This window comes from Carassius carassius, chromosome 11 (assembly GCF_963082965.1).
Source record: "Carassius carassius chromosome 11, fCarCar2.1, whole genome shotgun sequence".
NCBI lineage: Eukaryota > Metazoa > Chordata > Actinopteri > Cypriniformes > Cyprinidae > Carassius > Carassius carassius.
This window is the reverse complement of record NC_081765.1, coordinates 30,056,844-30,078,345: the sequence shown is the minus strand read 5'-3', so window position 1 is coordinate 30,078,345 and position 21,502 is coordinate 30,056,844. Positions and strand designations below refer to the sequence as shown.

The window sequence follows — 21,502 nt, the reverse complement described above, 5'->3', positions numbered from 1 at the left end:
TATCCAGTCTCTTTCAATCAATATCCCACATACAGTAATGTGTAAATTTCTACTTTTGAAATGGATATATTGCATACATAAGCATATGGCATACTGTTCAATACAGTAACTGTCATCCAAAATGTTGCCATAGTTTACATCATAACATCCCTCATCATCATCATTGACAACATGACTAAGCAATTTGACTGTCTTATCCGTAAACTATGACACAAGGACTTGTCATTCTGATGGCACTGACATGTTCATTGACACAGATATTTATTTTTGAGCGATTAACTAAGGATTTTGAGCAGGAGACTGGCTTTTGCAGGAATCCATTGTGTTTTGCTATTTGTACGAGTTGATTTGAGAAATGCACTTACTGTTTTGCAAATTGTGAGTTTGATTCGAGAAATGTACCAAAGCGACTGAGAAAAACATTTACATAAAACATTTATAAATGTAATAATAATGGCCATATTGCAAATCAATTGTGCAGCCCTATTCACACTAAAGGTCTCTGAATAAGGGGGGAAAAAATTCTCTTTCGCACATGCAATGCAGGCATCCACAAAAAAGGCCATTCAGATCTGCACACACTGGCTGAGATCTGTGCATCCCAAGTGTCAAATGAAACGGAGGTCAGACTGATGCTATTGTCCTGTGCACAGCTCTGTGTCCCCAGCCATCACATGTAACCCAACACCTGCTCCACCAGAACCCAGCCTGCCGTCGCTCAGGAAACTACATAGCAACCATTTCCAGTTTAAGTCTTTCTACAAAAAATAGCAGCACAATTGTTTTTAACATTGATAGTAATAAAAACAAAAAAAAATTTTGAGTGTGGAAGATTTTCATTGGTCAATATGTAAACTAATCAGGCATAATCAATGTGAATCTAGCCATTTATGTATCAAGTTATTCTACTGTTATAATAATGCATTTGACTGTATGTAGAGGCCTGCATGAGAATGGAGAATGGTGCAGCTGCACACCCTATTTGGACATTAGACAAAATATATGATCAGACCTCCTTGGTGCAGACATTACCAAAATACAGCATATAGTAAAGTTGCATGTTCTGTTTTGACATAAGACAAAATATATTATTAGGCCTCCTCGTTTCACTTAAAATAAATTCTATATCCTAAAAGCAAGCTGGAGACAGCCATAAAAGGTAAAAGAGTATGAATGAAATGTATTGAACATGGGCACGCCTTCAGAAGTTGTAACGAGTGGATATTTCAGTCAAAGTTGCTCTTCTATCAGCTTGAATCAGTAGACCCATTCTCCTCTGACCTCTAGCATCAACAAGGCATTTTCGCCCACAGGGCTGCCGCATACTGGATGTTTTTCCCTTTTCACACCATTCTTTGTAAACCCTAGAAATGGTTGTGCGTGAAAATCCCAGTAATTGAGTAGATTGTGAAATACTCACTAACACTAACAACCATGCCACGCTCAAAATTGCTTAAATCACCTTTCTTTCCCATTCTGACATTCAGTTTGGAGTTCAGGAGATTGTCTTGACCAGGACCACACCCCTAAATGCATTGAAGCAACTGCCATGTGATTGGTTGATTAGATAATTGCATTAATGAGAAATTGAACAGGTGTTCCTAATAATCCTTTAGGTGAGTGTATATAGAAAGAGAGAGAGACAGACTTTGATAGATCAAAAGGTCTATAAAAAATAAGATGATTTCTTGGTTACATTTATTGGAAGTATTCTATGTAAGCTTGTTTCCACCGTAGGATAATATAGTGAAAGTGACATTCAGTCAAGTATGGTGACCCATACTCAGAATTCATGCTCTGCTTTTAACCCATCCAAAGTGCACACACACAGAGCAGTGATAACACACACACACACTGTGAACACACACCTGGAGCAGTGGGCAGCCATTTATGCTGCGGCGCCCGGGGAGCAGTTGGGGGTTCGGTGCCTTGCTCAAGGGCACCTCAGTCGTGGTATTGAAGGTGGAGAGAGAACTGTCCATACACCCTCCCCACCACCCACAATTCCTGCCAGCCCAAGACTCGAACTTACAACCTTTCGATTGGGAGTCCGACTCTCTAACCATTAGGCCACGACTTCCCCTTATATATACTGTATATGTATTAATACAAAAAAAGTATATTAAAAAAGGTCATTGCGACTTTTTTATCTCACAATTCTGACTTTTTTCTTGCAATTGCAAGTTTATATTTCACCATTCCGACTTTTCTTCTCTGAAAAAAGTCAGAATTGTGAGATATAAACTCAGAATTGCAAAAAAAAAAAGCCAGACCTAAATAAAATCACAATTCTAAGAAGAATTGTGAGATATGACGTTGCAATAGTGAGAAAAAAGCCTGAATTGTGAAATTAAGTCACAATTATGTGTTCCTAACTTGCAATTATAAAATGTAAACTCACAATCCTGAAAAGAAAAATTCTAATTTTAAGATATAACCTCAAAAATCCAAGAAAAATAAAAAAAAGCCTCCATAGTATTTCCTTTAAAAATCACTATTAATAACAAATGTATCAGAAATGAACAATTGAGAACTCATACAGACTTGAAATCACATTAATGTCACAAGTATCTACATTCAAATGGCAATTAATCTAAACATAACCCAAACTCTAGTTATATGTTACTTGAATCATGTGGATTAATTTCTATTGTATATTAATTTCTATTTACTGAATTGCAAAAATAGAACTGTCACTGCGTGTTGAACGTATGAAACTTTTTTTTAAGTGAGTAGTTCACTCATTTATTCTATATTGTTTTACTTAAACACATACTGAAAACGTTGTAGATGAAGAGTGCACTTTCATCGTTTTTCAGCTGAGCATGCAATGCAAAAATAGACTCCACCTGAAGCTGTGCTTTTGCTACACAGCACCACAAAACCAACACGGCTACAGGTGTGAGGTTTGTGTAACAGGCCCAAAGCAGTATGACTAAAAGCCACAGAGCCTTAAAACAGCAGGCAAGGTCTTGACATCTCTCACCTGATGCAGGTTGATCAACACATCTGTCTCGGGGGCATGGCCTCCTGTCGCCATGGGGACAGGGAGGGGCGCAGCTGCGGGAAAACAAGGGGTCTGGGATCAGCCCTTCTCTTTCACGGCTGGATTTCCAGTCAGCCTGTGGGGTGGCATAACCTGTAAGAGTGAGACCACGTTAGGCCATAAGATATCACTTAGGCCCCATGAGCAAGGAAACATGGGAAAGGATTTTCCAGTTCTTAAGTTACAACACAGGGGCTCATCAATAACCACTGCAGTCATCAAGAGACATATTGATCATATTAAGTCAATGAAACAAGTGTTGATAATAAGAAAACTGATATGAAAATTAAAAGAAATGAAAATTATACATTTTGTATCATTTACAATGACATTTTTCAAATTATCATTAGATTTGTTTCTTACAAACATACAGCTTTTGGGCTGGCCAAACAGTATTTGATGGGCTGGAGTGATGTGGATTACTTGTGAATTATTGTGATGTTTTTATCAGCTGTTTGGACTCTCATTCTGACGGTACCCATTCACTCCAGAGGATCCACTGGTGAGCAAGTGATGGAATGCTACATTTCTCCAAATCTGTTCAGATGGAGATATAAACTCATCTACATCTTGGATGGCCTGAGGCATTTTCAGCAATCTTTCATTTTTTGATGAACTATTCCTGAAATGAAAGTTTATGCTCATACTAAAACAACAGTGAAGTAAACTGGCGTTCTCCTATCATCTTTTTATCAAATTAATTTTCATAGAAAGCTCATGGATGCAATCAGTATTGCACCATACAACATTTGCGAGTGGATGGTATGAGTCTGCTGTGTGAATGCTGCATCTGTAAGTCCAGTGTCTGCTGTATAATAAACAGCTCTTGTGGGAAGCTGCGCTGATGACTCATGTCTTGAGTTTGCGTCACTGCAGCCAGCCGTAGCACATGTCTTATTTATGCCAAACCACACCCAGCTGGATATCGTTTCAGCATCATCCTTCTGGAATGCAGCTCGATGATTGACTGTAAACATCAGTGGCATCTCCATGTGCCAGCAACACTCATCAAAACACCTCATCTCTGGCCTAAAACGTCACAGTTCTGCTGCCTTGGAAACATTATCAGTGAATCCACCAAAACCTAAGAAAAGTGATGCCTGCCAATCGGACTGAAATGAAAAGAACTGGTTAATCTTTTAATCGCTGAGCTGGTATCATCTCCCATGGGAAAATGTTAATGCTCTTTAATAGCAGACATTATCACACTGCAATAGACAAATAAATTTAATGTGCTTTCATGTTAAGCATAAACATTTACGTTTATATTTAGTCATGTAACAAATGTGACCTTTAAAACAACTTGCCCCACTCTCAAACACTGTGGCTTGTTTGTGTGGTTAACATCATGTCGCGAAGACGCTGTGTCCTGCGCTGTGAAAGTAAATTTGCCATCTGAAAGATGAGGCTGCAAAGAATCAGTGGTTAAAATTAATTTTTTCCACTGTACCAAAGCAGGACAATCTCTTTTTGTGTTCCTGTCCTTTTACTAAAGACTCCTTCTTTAATCACGGGGAGTTCAGCAAGGGATTCACAAAACGCTTGCTCTTAAAATATTTGGCTCTGTATCCAGTTTATTTGGACCAGCCGGCTCCACTGAATGTATGAATGATAAATAATATATGTTTCGATTTTCTATTGAGCCTTCACGGAACTGTGGCAATGGCTGTATCGTTTCTGACACATGCTGTATGAAGTTGACCAATCACAATAGACTGGGACATACGACCAGTCAGAGCAGATTGGGCTCACGGAAAGGAGTTGTTTATAGAGACTGAAACTTAGAACTGCTTCAAACTAATCGAAGTAATCGAAACATAACTAGAGAACTAGAGAACTAGAGGAGACGTGAGATTTCTAAGGTCTTTTTTCAGGAGAAGCAGGAGAAAAAAAATTTAATTTGCTCTCCACTTAAGATATGAGTGCTGTCTAGAAAAAAACAACTGAAATACTTTGAGGAAATTTGTGATTTTTCATTCCTATGAGCATACACAATAATCATAGTTCAGTCATGACAACTCTTGAGATAGATTGTAAAATCTATAAATAGAATGTGCATAGGTTTGGTCTTGGCAGACTAGATCTGCTACGCTGCTGCAAAGCAAGTAGACTTGTTTCTGCTAAATGCTGGGATAATTGAATTAAAAGGAAACATTCTGCTGCTGCTGCTAGAGACAGGAAGATACCCGTAGCAGATCTAAGCAGGTGGTGCTGGGGAGGTGGTGGGCATAGCGCACACACAGACATAGCATTCATTGAAATGAGTATGTGAATTCTATTGGCTGGGAACATTGAATTGAACGAAACAATTAGAACGCAGTTAGAGTTTCATGCCTGAACTTGAAATAAACTTGAAATAAAATGTTTCCTGAAATAAAATTTAAATTAAAATAAAACTAAGTTTAACTTGAGGTACCGTTAAACTATAACAAAAACTATTATAGTATCTCAATTACACTAAAATAACAATGGCATACACTGCAAAAATTATTTTCTTACTTCGTATTTTGTCTCGTTTTCTCCTACAAATATCTAAAAATTATTAAATCAAAATACTATTCACTGGGGGGACTTCCGGGTTGATGATGGAGTAAGAACGTGGATTTTGTAGCTCTGCTAATTTTCATTAAAATTTCATTAAAACAAGGCAACATAAAGCTTGTAAGTGCTCTCGAATCCTTTATAGAGTTGCATACGCTTAACATAAATTGCAATTTACGTGTTTATAAATGCCGTCGAAGAAACCAGGAAAGAAAGATGTCGCTGAGGGAGAAAGTTCGCCGAGACCGCGGGCTCACTGGAAGAGGCCAGCTCAACAGCAAGTAACGACCCGGTACTGCTTGCAATTGAATCTCTCCGAGTGGAGCTGGGCAAGGTTAAAACTGATATTAAAGAAAGTTTGAAAGGAGAAATAGCGACGCTGGAAAAGAAAATTGACGCGAAGTTTGATGCAATTCAGCAAACCATAAACGACCATCGTTCAACTCTCGAGCATCTTGAACAGAATGCTACGGCCTCAACAGAAGCGGTTACGAAATTACAAGCTCAAGTTAAAAGTCTGTCCGAGCAGGTGTCAGAATTAACGGAAAAATGCATCGATCTAGAAGGCCGTTCCAAGAGGCAAAATATAAGAATCGCGGGAATCCGAGAAGGAATGGAAAACGGTTAAGGTGCTAGAGAGTTTGTGGCTAAACTGCTCATGGAGGTGCTTGGATTGGACGAGCTGCCTGTTCTGGATCGTGCGCACCGAGCTCTTCGTTCCCGGCCTGAGGACACTGACCCGCCGCGGCAATTCATTGCTCGAATACACCATGGCCATATCATGGAAAACATCATGCGCAAAGTGTCGTCACAGAGAAAGCTAACCTTTAACGGTCGCTCCATTCAGATCTTCAGAGACTATCCTTCGACTGTGGTCAAACGTCGGGCAGCATTTTCCAGAGTAAGACAAATCCTTCGGGATAAACCCGGTGTTAAGTTTGGCATTCTGTATCCAGCAAAGCTCCGGGTGACATACAGCGAGGGAGAGAAGCTTTTCACCGACGCGAACGATGCATGGAAATTTGCAATCGAACAGTTTGGCACAGATAAGTAAATGTCGGATAAGAATTCAGAGACGTCAAGCCTGTTGTTTTGTTTAAGTTTCAGTTATTTAGCGGGCTCACTGTTGGACTTTTGCGAAGTCTCTGCAAAGTAAAATGCGGAAGTCTGCTTTTCTTTTCTATTTGTTTTTTATTATACCTTTTTATTGCCTTCGACTTCGTGGTAAGTTGTGCTGTACATTTGTTCCTGTAACAGCTGAACATGTTCTGTTATTAAACGTTTTGTTGGGTGGCTGGGTCAGTGCTAAAGGTTTCCATGGTAACATCTACCGGTGTGTAGGTAACTTGTCAGAACAGATTGTTATTTTCTGTTGTAATCGCAGTTCATGCTTAATAAGGTAAATGCAAAAGGGGCGTCTTTAAATTTCTCAACTTGGAATGTAAAAGGTCTGAATGAACCAGTTAAAAGGGGTAAAATATTGTCTCATCTAAAATCACTGTTTTCAGATATCATATTTCTACAAGAGACTCATTTAAATCGTGCTGCCCAGGTTAGACTGAGATGCAAGTGGATTGGACAAATGTATCATTCCAATTTCTCTGCTAAATCTAGAGGAACAGCTATCCTTATCCGTAAAGGAGTTCCATTTAAACATAATTTGACCATTTCAGATAAAGATGGGAGATATGTAATTGTTGTTGGAGAGGTATTTTCTGTGCCATTGACATTAGTCAATGTTTATGGACCAAATTATGATAACCCTGAGTTTTTCAAAAAAGTGTTTGATCTAATTCCAAATATTTCAGATACAAATCTCATAATCGGGGGTGATTTTAACTGTGTACTAGACCCATACTTAGATAAATCCTACTCCACAAAAATAGTTAGTTCCAACTCCAGTAAATTTTTGAATTCATATATAACTAATTCAAATATGTTTGATGTGTGGAGAATTCTCTATCCAACGGCTAGGGAATACTCTTTTCATTCTCAAGCTCATAATCTATATACACGAATAGATTATTTCATTCTGGATGGTAAACTCATGCCACAGGTTTGTACTGCTAAATATAATAATATTATTATATCCGATCACAGTCCGGTGACCTTTTCTATTAAAATAGATAATATGGAGAAACCACAAAGAAATTGGAGGCTTAATTCTCATTTACTTACAAACAGAGTCTTTATTAATCACTTAAAACAAGACATTAAAACCTTTTTTGAATTTAACGACAAGCCCAACATTTCTATGGGAGTGTTATGGGACACATTTAAAGCATACATCAGGGGTTGTATTATATCTTATCAAGCATTTCAGAGAAAGAGAAATAGGGCTGAAGTCGAGGCATTGGAAGTTCAAATTCACGAGTTAGATATGGAAAATGCTAAACATCCATGTATTGAAAAATATAAAAAAAATTGTGCATTTAAATATAAATTGAATCAAATTATCTGTTCTAAAATTTCTAAATCCTTTCAGTATGTAAAACAAAAATACTTTGAATTTGGTGATAAACCTCAAAAACTGTTAGCTCGACAACTTCGTAAAATAGCATCTGAACGAACAATATACAAAATCAAATCAGACACAGGAGAATTTCTTACTGCCTCTAAGGATATAAATAGTAGGTTTCAAGCATTTTATGAAGCACTGTATTCGTCGAAAGGAACTATTGATCCTACAGTTATTGCTCAGTTTCTAGACCAACAAAATCTACCCTCATTAAATCAAGAGCAAATGGAGGAGTTAGGCGCAGAAATTACTATTGAAGAAATATCAGGTACGATAAAATCTCTTAAAGGATGTAAAACACCGGGTCCAGATGGATTTTGTAATGAATTTTATAAAGTCTGCAACGAATTACTTTCACCTTATTTACATAGGGTTTATAAACAGGCATTTATAGACCAGTCTCTGCCGTCCTCACTAAACGAGGCAATTATTACTGTAGTCCCAAAAAAAGGAAGGAACCCAGAGGAACTGGGTTCTTATAGACCTATTTCACTCTTAAACACAGATCAAAAAATTCTAGCAAAAACTTTAGCATGTAGACTAAACACAGTAATTAAAAATTTGGTTCATCCAGATCAAAAGGGCTTCATACCAAAACGTAACTCTTCCTCTAATCTTAGGCGTCTTTTTAACATAATTTATTCTTCGAGAGGCTTGCAGCAAGATCTAGCCATTTTGTCATTGGATGCAGAGAAGGCATTCGATCAAATTGAATGGCCTTACCTATTTGCCGTATTGAGGAAATTTAATCTCGGATATAATTTCATTGTCACGATTATTAGATGGAGTGCCCATGAACTTCATTAGAGGGCACTCCACTCAGGACCATTCCACCCATCAACCACCAGATGTCACTTGGACACTAGCACCTCTCATACTGTTGCACCACACCCGAACTACATTACCCATGAGTCACTGCATCACAATCACCCTGCCACACCTGCACCTCATTCATCAGCCAATTTCCTTGCCACACCTGCACCTCATTTACACACACACATAAAAGCAGCACATTCACTCTCACTCACTGCGAAGTCTTGTTTAGCCAGTCTGACATTTCCGAGCGTTTTCCCTGTGTTTATTATTCCTGTGTTTTGACCTTTGGACTGTTTATTCCGACTCTGATTCTCCGCTGCCTGTCTCGATCCCTGCTTGTTTCTGATTACGATTCTGGTTATCCCTGACACACCTGACGCCATTCCTGATCTCTGCCTGTATGACCATTCTGTTTAATAAATGCTGCATATGAATCCGAACGCCTCCGACTCCTTGTTACAGAAGACTTCGCCAAACCAGGATCCAGCAGCTTTAAGGAGTAAATCCAGGTCAGCCATGAATCCAGTAAGCCAACTTATGCGTTTACGTCAGGGAATTAGGCCCATCGAGGACTATATGAAGAACTTTATTGAGTTTGCCCATTTATCTATCATGGACGAGATGTGCCTGATGATATTTTTTCGTGGTGGCCTATCTGAGCCGCTTGGCTCACTCATGCCTTTGCATGATCCTCACTGGACTCTGCAGTATTATATTGATCTGGCACTCCAACTGAGCAGCTCTGCATATACTGTGGGTGTTGTGGAGGAGGAACACAGCACTTTTGCAGTATCCACCACTCCTGAGCCTTGTCCTGTTATGGCCGCCAGCCCAGCGCCTCTGCACAAGATGGCCGCCAGCCCAGAGCCTCTGCACAAGATGGCCGCCAGCCCAGCGCCACTGCACAAGATGGCCGCCAGCCCAGCGCCGCTGCACAAGATGGCCGCCAGCCCAGCGCCGCTGCACAAGATGGCCGCCAGCCCAGCGCCACTGCACAAGATGGCCGCCAGCCCAGCGCCGCTGCACAAGATGGCCGCCAGCCCAGCGCCGCCGCACAAGATGGCCGCCAGCCCAGCGCCGCCGCACAAGATGGCCACCAGCCCAACGCCGCTGCACAAGATGGCCGCCTCAGTTGAATTTCCAGAGTCAAGTCAGGTCCCCGTCGACTTTCCAGAGTCAGGTCAAGTCTTCGCTGACCTTCCAGAGTCAGGGTTAGTTCCTGTTGGCCTTCCAGAGTCGAGTCAGATTCCAGTGAACTCTCCAGAGTCGAGTCAGGTTCCAGTGAACTCTCCAGAGTCGAGTCAGGTTCCAGTGAACTCTCCAGAGTCGAGTCAGGTTCCAGTGAACTCTCCAGAGTCGAGTCAGGTTCCAGTGAACTCTCCAGAGTCGAGTCAGGTTCCAGTGAACTCTCCAGAGTCGAGTCAGGTTCCAGTGAACTCTCCAGAGTCGAGTCAGGTTCCAGTGAACTCTCCAGAGTCGAGTCAGGTTCCAGTGAACTCTCCAGAGTCGAGTCAGGTTCCAGTGAACTCTCCAGAGTCAGGGCAAGTCACCGTCGATCTTCATGGGCAAGGGCAAGTCACCGTCGATCTTCATGGGCAAGGGCAAGTCACCGTCGATCTTCATGGGCAAGGGCAAGTCACCGTCGATCTTCATGGGCAAGGGCAAGTCACCGTCGATCCTCAGGAACCAGGGCAAGTCACAGTCGATCCTCAGGAACCAGGGCAAGTCACAGTCGATCCTCAGGAACCAGGGCAAGTCACAGTCGATCCTCAGGAACCAAGTCAAGTCACAGTCGATCCTCAGGAACCAAGTCAAGTCACAGTCGATCCTCAGGAACCAAGTCAAGTCACAGTCGATCCTCAGGAACCAAGTCAAGTCACAGTCGATCCTCAGGAACCAAGTCAAGTCACAGTCGATCCTCAGGAACCAAGTCAAGTCACAGTCGATCCTCAGGAACCAAGTCAAGTCACAGTCGATCTTCATGGGCACAGTCAAGTCACAGTCGATCCTCAGGAACCAAGTCAAGTCACAGTCGATCCTCAGGAACCAAGTCAAGTCACAGTCGATCCTCAGGAACCAAGTCAAGTCACAGTCGATCCTCAGGAACCAAGTCAAGTCACAGTCGATCCTCAGGAACCAAGTCAAGTCACAGTCGATCCTCAGGAACCAAGTCAAGTCACAGTCGATCCTCAGGAACCAAGTCAAGTCACAGTCGATCCTCAGGAACCAAGTCAAGTCACAGTCGATCCTCAGGAACCAAGTCAAGTCACAGTCGATCCTCAGGAGCAAAGTCAAGTCACAGTCGATCCTCAGGAGCAAAGTCAAGTCACAGTCGATCCTCAGGAGCAAAGTCAAGTCACAGTCGATCCTCAGGAGCAAAGTCAAGTCACAGTCGATCCTCATGAGCAAAGTCAAGTCACCAACGATCCTCATGAGCAAAGTCAAGTCACCAACGATCCTCATGAGCAAAGTCAAGTCACCAACGATCTTCATGAGCAAAGTCAAGTCACAGTTGATCCTCAGGAACCAAGTCAAGTCACAGTTGATCCTCAGGAACCAAGTCAAGTCACCAACGATCTTCATGGGCACAGTCAAGTCACAGCTGATCTTCATGGGCCCAATCAAATCACCACAGATCTACCAGTGCCTCGTCACATCTCAGCCGAACTCCCAGAGCCTCGTCACATCTCAGAGCTCTCGTCCTATCCTGTCACGGCCAGGGAGGCCGTCAATGAGCTCTCATTTATTCCGGTCTGGGCTATGGAGACCATCCACCAACTCTCTGTCTGTCCTGTCATGGCCACGGAGGTCCTCCATGAACTAACCGCCTGCCCTGTAATGGCCAAGGAGGCCAGCTACCATCTCATCACGGCCACGGAGGCCGCTATTAACCTGTCAATGTTCTCTGTTTCAGTCCCACCTGAGCAGACTTGCGGTCCGGTGCCATCGACTCCACTGTGGTGGTCCTCTGCTTTGCCCTGGTGGGCTTCTGTCCCGTCTGCTCGGCTGTGGTGGTCCTCTGCTCCGCCCTGGTGAGCTTCTGTCCCATCTGCTCGGCTGTGGTGGTCCTCTGCTCCGCCCTGGTGGGCTTCTGTCCCGTCTGCTCGGCTGTGGTGGTCCTCTGCACCGCCCTGGTGGGCTTCTGTCCCGTCTTCTCAGTTCTGGTGGTCCTCTACTCCTCCCTGGTGGGCTCCAGCTCCACTCTGGTGGGCTGCCACGCCACCTGCTCTGCCTTGGTGGACCCTTGTTCCAGATTTAAGCCCAAGGCGGGCTCCCGTTCCCGAGTTAAGCCCATGGCGGGCCCCTGTTTCCTATGCCAGGCCCAGGAGGGGCTCCTGTTTTCCTGAGTTAGGCCCAGGAAGGGCTCCAGTTCCACCTGCTCTGCCCCAGTCCACTGCACTTCCTCATGGACCTGGCCCTCCATCCCTCCCCCTGTTCCGCCTCCGCTCCACCGCCCTCCTAGATTGTTTTGAGCGTCTGGAAGCCGCTCCTTTGGGGGTGGGCTATGTCATGATTATTAGATGGAGTGCCCATGAACTTCATTAGAGGGCACTCCACTCAGGACCATTCCACCCATCAACCACCAGATGTCACTTGGACACTAGCACCTCTCATACTGTTGCACCACACCCGAACTACATTACCCATGAGTCACTGCATCACAATCACCCTGCCACACCTGCACCTCATTCATCAGCCAATTTCCTTGCCACACCTGCACCTCATTTACACACACACATAAAAGCAGCACATTCACTCTCACTCACTGCGAAGTCTTGTTTAGCCAGTCTGACACTTCCGAGCGTTTTCCCTGTGTTTATTATTCCTGTGTTTTGACCTTTGGACTGTTTATTCCGACTCTGATTCTCGGCTGCCTGTCTCGATCCCTGCTTGTTTCTGATTACGATTCTGGTTTTCCCTGACACACCTGACGCCGTTCCTGATCTCTGCCTGTATGACCATTCTGTTTAATAAATGCTGCATATGGATCCGAACGCCTCCGACTCCTTGTTACATTCATTTCATGGATTAAATTGTTGTACTCTAGTCTGTGTGCAAGAATTCTCACAAATCAAACAATGTCTTCTCGTTTTGAATTACACAGAGGTACAAGACAGGGATGTTCACTGTCACCACTTTTGTTTGCATTAGCGATTGAGCCTTTAGCTGAGGCTATTAGATCACATACTGGAATTAAAGGCTATAAAACCAGAAGTACTGATAATAAAGTGGCGTTATACGCAGATGATGTAATTTTATTCATTTCTGAGCCCAATAGCAGCATTCCAAATATCCTTAATTTGATAAATTACTATGGTACATTTGCAGGATATAAAATTAATTGGGACAAGAGTGTGTTGATGCCAGTTACTATCAAAGATTCTTCTTGGCTTCAGCATTTACCCTTTAAAATTTCTTCAGAACAGTTTACATATCTAGGAATTCAGGTGACAAAAAAGTTTTCCAGTTTATTTGAGGCCAATTTTCAACCCCTGTTATCTAAACTTAAATCCATGATCAATTTCTGGAGAACACTTCCTATTTCTCTTGTGGGTAGGGTAAACGCAATTAAGATGATATTTCTCCCACAATTTTTGTATATAGTGCAGAACATTCCTGTATTTCTGCCCAAATCTTTTTTTTAAAAACTGGACACTATCCTGGTTCCCTTTGTCTGGAACTATAAAGCCCATAGGATTTCTAAGCACCACTTGTGTAAATCCAAAATACAGGGAGGGCTTGCCCCTACTAATTTTCTTTATTATTATTGGGCTGCAAACCTGAGGGCCTTGACGTCATGGATAGATTTTACTCCAGTGGAGGAGAACTGGTTGGTGTTGGAACAGGAGGACTGTCTCCCATATTCTATTAATGCAATACTTTTATCACCCAAAGGTATAGCTAGTTCACTTTATAATCATAACCCTGTCATTCATAACTCTGTTCGTATTTGGAAACAGTTAAAGACACATTTTAAGTTCACCCAAATGTCATTTTTACTCTCTATCTCAGCCAACCCCTCTTTTTGCCCTTCAATGTTAGATAGAGCATTTGAGTTTTGGAAAAATGTAGGGTTAAGAAACATAGGGGACTTATATATAAATGGAAAATTTGCTTCCTTTCAGCAGCTCTGTGAGAAATACTACAGTATTCCTTCTAATCACTTCTTTAGGTACCTTCAAATAAGAGACTTTGTGAAGTGTAATATTGCTAATTATGTCACCGCTACACCCATGTACCTGGACACATTTCTGCAAAGATGTCTAAGAGATGGAAGTAACATCTCCCTGCTCTATAAGGGCTTAGAACAGCTGAAGAGTCCATCTATGGAGAACATTAAATCTGCCTGGGAAGAAGAACTTGCAGTAGAAATTCCTAATGAAATCTGGGAACAAAGTCTTGAACTGGTCCACAGATGTTCCATTAATGCAAGACATTGTCTTATTCAGTTTAAAGTGCTTCATAGGCTTCATTATTCCAAGTGTAAACTTCATAAAATATTTCCAGAAGTGTCTCCACTGTGTGACAAATGTCAATTTTTAGAGGCCAGCCTGTCTCATAGCTTTATCTTGTGTCCCAAATTACAGAATTTCTGGAACAAAATATTCCAAGTTTTTTCAGATACAATGCACATTTCTATTGAAGCAGATCCTATATTAATTATATTTGGAATTTCCGAAGAATTTTTGAGACTCACACGGGTACAACAACAGTTTGTTTCATATGGGTTGATCTCTGCCAAAAAACTTATTCTTTTGTTTTGGAAGAAAAAAGAGGTTCCAAATCTTAAATTGTGGCTGACAGAGTTGACGAGTACACTACATTTGGAAAGAATCAGGTACACCCTAATAGACAAGATTGTGTTATTTGAAAAAATATGGTCCCCTTTTATTGCCTTTTTAAATACTTGTGATTAATATGTTTATTATGCCTTCAGTACCTACTGTTACCACTGGATAGCACTCTGTTTTTTTTTTTTTTTTTTTTTTTTTTTTGGGTGGGATGTTTATTTGTTAAAATGTAAGTTATATATGTTTGTATTTAAAAAAGTGTAATTACAAGTGACTATCTGCTAATATTTCTAATAATAAAAATATTTAAACCACAAAATACTATTCACTGAGAAAAAAAATGACATAAGTGTTGTATCCGGGGAAAAAATATGATAAAAAACTGGAAAAAATCTGCCAGCAGGGTCAGATAAATAATCTTGATCTCTTTTAAATTGACCCCACTGGAAGATGTTTTATGTTACATTTTTCAGAAAACAAGATGTATTAACGTATTCCATTTTGCTACTGAAGAAATTGTATCTTTATTAACAATGTTTAGATATTTGTACTTATAAGTAAGACAAAGGTCATTTTTTGCAAGATCAAGATCCAGTTAATTGATGGAGATTGTTCAAATAAATGCTTAAAACAACTTATTTCTTGTTTATAGGATGCCTTATTTAATCTTGTTTGATTACAACTCTAAATCAGGAGCATAGCAATGTTTTGGGGTCTTCGCCACTCTCTTTGCCATCAACATACAGTACACACAGCAGGAAATCTGATATATTTATAGAGCAGCAGCAGACTATTCCATCAAATCATTCACTTGCTGCCTGCAAATAACCCAAGTGGAAAACTGCTATTAATATACGTGTGCATGATCATGGCATCATGGGAAAAATTAATAGTCCCACATGTCGCCAGAATAGATGATTCACACTCAGCTGGGACAGCAGCAGGTTCCCCTCATGCTTGTTAACATTTCTAGAATTTCTGATTCAAAATAACCGGCCATCTTTCCTGACCTGAGGATCACTTCCCTCTTTGTTGTCCCGCTGTAACTCTGAGTCCAGCAAGCTCAAGTCACATTAATGCTCAAGCTCTTGTGAAGATGAAACTAACAGACACATGCATCATTCTGAGAAGTGACCCTGTCTACTTCCTGTGTTTCTGACCAGCACTCATCATGCACTTCCTCTTCACCGAGCCTTCGAAAAACCACAAATGATTTATGAGCTGTACTGGCACACAGTGGTGCTTTTGTAAATGGAGATCAGCAAAAGAAATGGCCACTTGATGCTCCCAGCAGCTAGGACTATCTATTATATGATTGCAAAATAATATTCTTTCTAAATAAGGAGAAAACTAAAATGATAATAATTATTATTATATATTACTATAGTAATTTACTATTACTATAAATAAATATAAACATTGTATAACTGTAATACAATATATATCTGTGTGTGTGTGTGTACTCAAATTTTTATTATTATTATTAATTAACTAATTACTGATAATTAAATCATTAATCAAAACTCAATGTCAGCTAAACCAGATGTGCATTGGAAAAAAAAAAAATTTCAAATTCGTTAGTAAAACAAAGATTTTTGGAGTATATTCCAATTTTGTTTTCCCCAAAAAACATTTTCAATACTATATCACTCTTTTTACTTCTGAATTTCATATTTAATTCAATGTGTTACTTGTCATTTCTTTGTAATTATTTGTGAAATGCATCAACAATTATTTGAAAATTGTTTCAAAGTAAATCTTACACCAATTTATTTTTTTCACTGTACCTGCATCAAAATCTTTTTAAAAATCATAATCCAATAGTTTTTATGCTTTAGTCTTCATATCTTTTTCAACACACCATCGAGACTCTCAAGCAGGATTGAAGTCACTTAGCACTCGTGTTCAAATCTAGATTCTCATTTTTAAGGGCCCATCACAGTTGATGCACACAACCATTAATGGATCCACAAACATCCACATGCTTCTTCTACACCAGAGAACGTGTGGGTCACATTAAGGTTTGTGCAAATGAGTGTACGTCAGGGCCAGATGCTTGTTTCTGACAGAGCTCTAGTTGAATTATTAACGCTAATAGCCCCTTATCGTGAACAATTAGGCAAGCAAAGCACAGAAGATTTAGCTAATGGCCCTGGAGCCTTGGACTCTAAAGAAACGAACAACTTCCATCTTTATTACCACGAATACCTCCACCTTTAGGTGCCTTTAAGCCCCTGTCTGACTTTGGACGTGGAGAAGTCAGCTTACATGCTGAACAGAGGCTTAGTTACAGTTGCACACATTAAGCTCAATGTAGAAAAGTGTGGAAATTCCAGACACATTTAATGCAATGGCGATTCTGCTTGTTAGCTTGTCATCCAGCTGTCTCCGGGTCCTGGATTTTACTACAGCGTGGTTCAACAAGAGCTTTGGCTGTCTAAATAGAGCTCATCCAAAGGCTAATCACAGGCATGCCTGATCCCCTAGCCTCAAAATGCTCTCAATAAAGAAATCCCCAATGCACACGGCTCATGGACTCTTTGGAGCCCTTGCTTGACTATTTTTGTAGTTAAAAACCAGCAGATACAGTAACTATTCACTATATCTTTATGCTCATTGTACTTCTGTCTACTTTTAAGATACACTGGGGAATGAATCCGAATAAAATATGCTCCTTTACACTTCTCATCTTGATTTATCCCCATTTATAATGCTCTTCTCCATCATTTCATCATCATTTGATGATGCTGCCACGATCAATAAAAAGTGAACACAAACAATGATATTAAACAAAACAATCAAACGAAATTACATTTACGCCTGCTTTCCATGGGAAGTAATAAAGCAGCATTAGTTTTGTTGCATCAACTATTTCTGATAGCCTCCTTAACCCTAAATAAAAATTAGTTTGCTTTACGGGTTTGTCAGCCTCTTCCTGTCTATGTGTGATGTTCTTGACAAGAATAAACTGCAAAGTGAATCGACTTTTCTTCTGATAGTCAATTATCTGTATATTTGACACTAATCTATTTGTTAACTCACAGCCAGAGAATATAATTACTTAATTTGCAAGGAGGTCACAAAGTAACTAATAGATTCGGCCACCTTACCCTACAAATGAAGTCTGGTAATTAAATAACACATTATTTGAAATGATCAGTATAATTTGCTGCTACCAATTATAATGCAAAGTCTGTGAGGAGAGATCTTACATGTAGATATTGAGTCAATTCACATTCTTAAGCCAATGTGTGCAGACAGCAAGCTTACATCAGTAATTAAACTTCACAGAAAATGAAATTACAACATGGACCTCAATATTAGTGAAGCAACACATAGGCGATGCTAAACCCAACACATCCCTCATGAGAGGCTCAATCAGTTAAAGAGGCCATTTTACTGAAGTGTCGTGTTTCTCATTCTGTCTGAGCCGCTGCTATTGTACTAACAGGTGTGATAACAGCACAGCACCCTCACATCAGGAGGCCTTTAACTATTTAACTATAACTATTTTGGGTGAACTATTCCTTTAAGTCTAATGCTTGCAGTCTTGGCCTCTGCTGAAGAACAATATAAACAATCATTCTAGTACAATTACTCTAGTTTGTGTGTGTGTTATTGGTTTGTTTGACATAATTAAATGCTAAGAAATTGCTTTGACACTGTTAATTGAAAAACTATTGCATGTTGATTCAGAAAGAGCTCTCCAGCAGACATACTTCAGTTTGTTGTCTCAATTTAACATTTAACTTATTGAGCATCAGGATGAACAAGCAACTAACAGGCCGAATAACACTGTTTACATCCCTGTCTTTACAGATGCAAACACACTACTGACGGCTGAAAATGAGAAACATTAGGCCGAAAAACATCTCAAACCTCAAAAACAGAGAAACTACTATAAGCATTTTGTGTGTAATGTGTTTCAGCTAAAACAGCAGAATATACATAATACTAATTTTCAGTTGTGCATCTGCCTGTTTTTATGTACAGGATGTACTAATATTATTGACATTATTATAGATGAATATTATATTATTGCTTTTTATTTTAAATGACAGAAGCAAAAGATCAGAAACAGTGTCATTTTAGTATTATTTATATAGTATTTATTAACAAATTTGAATTAGCTATATAATTAATTGGACATAGTTTTGAAATTTTAGTAATTTTGTTATGTGCTTGTGCCAGTGTATTTATTTCTATATTTCTATATCTGCATCTTATATTCTTCATATAATTCCTCATTACTGCATTAATTTGTGCTTGTTTGAAAGCACATCTGCAGGTATCCCTGCATATTCAAGCCAAGGAACATTGTAACAGATGAGACTTAATTACAATTGGGGCTTTGATCATTTAAAGGACTCCAGCAGAAGATGTTGAAGATGTTTCAGTGCAATCTGGACAGTATAAATGTATGTGGTCGGCTGCAGCTGTGTTGGAAATAGACAGCAGGGTCTATAATGCATCGATGACTCAAGACTCAACATCAGTCAACTTTTCAAAACCAAAGCATTGTCAGTTTCTTCTGTATGATTACTGTGTGATTGTATCACATTTATCTATTAGTGGCCACTAAATCTATCAACTAAAAGGTTCAAGAGGCTATAGCAGTGGTTCACCACTGATTTTGCTTTTAGGATTTTACATTGGACAAGTGATAACCAACAAAACAGTTTATCAAACAAAAGTAAATGAATATGAACTTAAGAAAAATCTTGAATATTGTCATGAGCTATACTTTATTAATCATGACATAGGCTGAATAGGAAAATGGACAGCCTTACAAATGCCTAAGCAACAGAAAAAGTGATATGCATGTGCCAAATGTCGTCCTCAACAACAAAAAATTTGCATTACATCACCTGCTCACCATTGAAAGTGAATGGGTGCCATCAGAATGTCAAAAACATCTGCAAGTAATAAACAAATCCATCAAGGCGTTTTAACTTCAAACTGTTGATTCTGGCTAAGATTTGAGTCCTCTATCCATAACATTGCTTTCCACAGTAAAACTGATTTAATCTGAATCAGGAGGAAACAGTGTGGGTTTAAATGTAATGAGAGGTCAACAGGGGATGGATTTTTTCACTGGAGGAAGCATTATTATGGATTATGGACTTGCATTTTAGCCAGAAGCGATGGTTTACATTTACATTTAGACATTCAGCAGACGCTTTTATCCATAGCGACTTACAAATGAGGATAGTGGAAGCAATCAAAATCAACAAAAGAGCAATGATATGCAAGTGCTATAACAAGTCTCAGACAAACACATCTTGGATGGCCTGAGGCTGAGTAAATTTTCAGCAAATTTCTGGTGAACTATTCCATTAACTACCATATCTGAAAGGATCTGTGACCCATTTTTGTGTTCCAAGCTACGACTTGAGAATTGCTGGAATGCATGCTGCAGCTTATGAATCTATAATGCAAGAGCAGCACAGATCTAGACATTAACAAGGCCTTTGCTAGGCTCCACCTCTTCTGAAGGTATCTATTATTTTCAGCCTACTTAGCATGATCCACAAAGTCCTATCCATGATGTATGGATCTATATTTGGATATGTGTGTGGGCATAAGAAACATTGTGGAGGGCACATCTGCCAAGACTGGAAAAAACACTAAGTTGCCAACATGCTTCAGCTACACTGCCTACCTTAGTGCTGTTATAGTCCAAAACATGCAGAAGATGAGGACAGGTGTAATTTAGTTGACTCAAATTTGAATTGTAAAATATCAGGGTTGTGGTGTTAAGAATCTCAGGACTTTATTCTCATCAACATCCAGTATATAAGTAGAATAATGTTCAGGATGACGAGCTCAAATAACCTACTTCAGCATCTTTCAAGCATTAACCCCTTCAGGCGTAGCAAACGCTCTGCCCTTTATTACAGGGTTTTCGATACTCTGAATCGGAATGTTGCTTCACCTTTATGTTTTGCATAACTGACAATCTCAAGAACATTTCTGCACATACAGAGGCTCAACATCGCCTTTGATTCATCGTTTCCAACGGTAAAATCTATATGCAAATGCTGCACCACCCTTTACGACTCCACGCGAATCTTCCCTTCCAGCCGAATGACCCGTCCACACATTGTAAGAATCCTAATTGAGTGTTGGCGGCTTTGTTTTTCAGCACACACCCCTGCCTTCATCATATCCACGGATAGACTCATTTCTGCCATAGGCTCTGGAGGAAGGAGAGCCTCCACGCAAAGGTATGCTAGCCAAGATGTTCTACTACTACGCTATTTGAGCCATCATGAACGTGGGTGATGCTGCTAGACATCCGCGCTCGGACTGAGTCGTGCTCGCCTACCTGTGAGTTTGGAGAGTTGTCCGAGCTGAATGAGAGTGAAGACGATCGGTCAGAGCGCGCAGCGGCCGTGCTGGTCCATAGTGAAGCGCTCCAGCTGCTCTATCTCTCTCTCTCTCTCTCTCTCTCTCTCTCTCTCTCTCTCTCTCATCAAGAGTGATGCTCGCATTAGCCACTAGATGCTGCTGAGGGTGCGCGATGCCACGGACCATCAAATCTAAAAATAAATTTATATATATATATATATATATATATATATATATATATATATATATATATATATATATATATATATATATATATATATATACAGTACAGACCAAAAGTTTGGACACACCTTCTCATTCAAAGAGTTTTCTTTATTTTCATGACTATGAAAATTGTAGATTCACACTGAAGGCATCAAAACTATGAATTAACACGTGGAAATATATATGGAATTATACATAACAAAAAGTGTGAAA

At 40.1% G+C, this 21,502-nt stretch overlaps 1 protein-coding gene across 2 annotated transcripts in view; it reads right to left on the bottom strand.

Annotated features, from left to right (window-relative positions):
* Nucleotides 1-21,135, bottom strand: part of slc4a3 (solute carrier family 4 member 3) — a 102,160-nt gene extending 81,025 nt beyond the window's left edge. For both annotated transcript variants that reach the window (XM_059562507.1, XM_059562509.1), the window contains exons 1-2: nucleotides 21,042-21,135; nucleotides 2,987-3,139 (exon numbers count right to left, since the gene is read on the bottom strand). In XM_059562507.1, the coding sequence (XP_059418490.1) occupies nucleotides 2,987-3,040 (54 nt within the window). In that variant the 5' untranslated portion in view covers nucleotides 3,041-3,139; nucleotides 21,042-21,135. The remainder of the gene's footprint in view (nucleotides 1-2,986; nucleotides 3,140-21,041) is intronic.
* Between the last annotated feature and the right edge of the window lie 367 nt (nucleotides 21,136-21,502).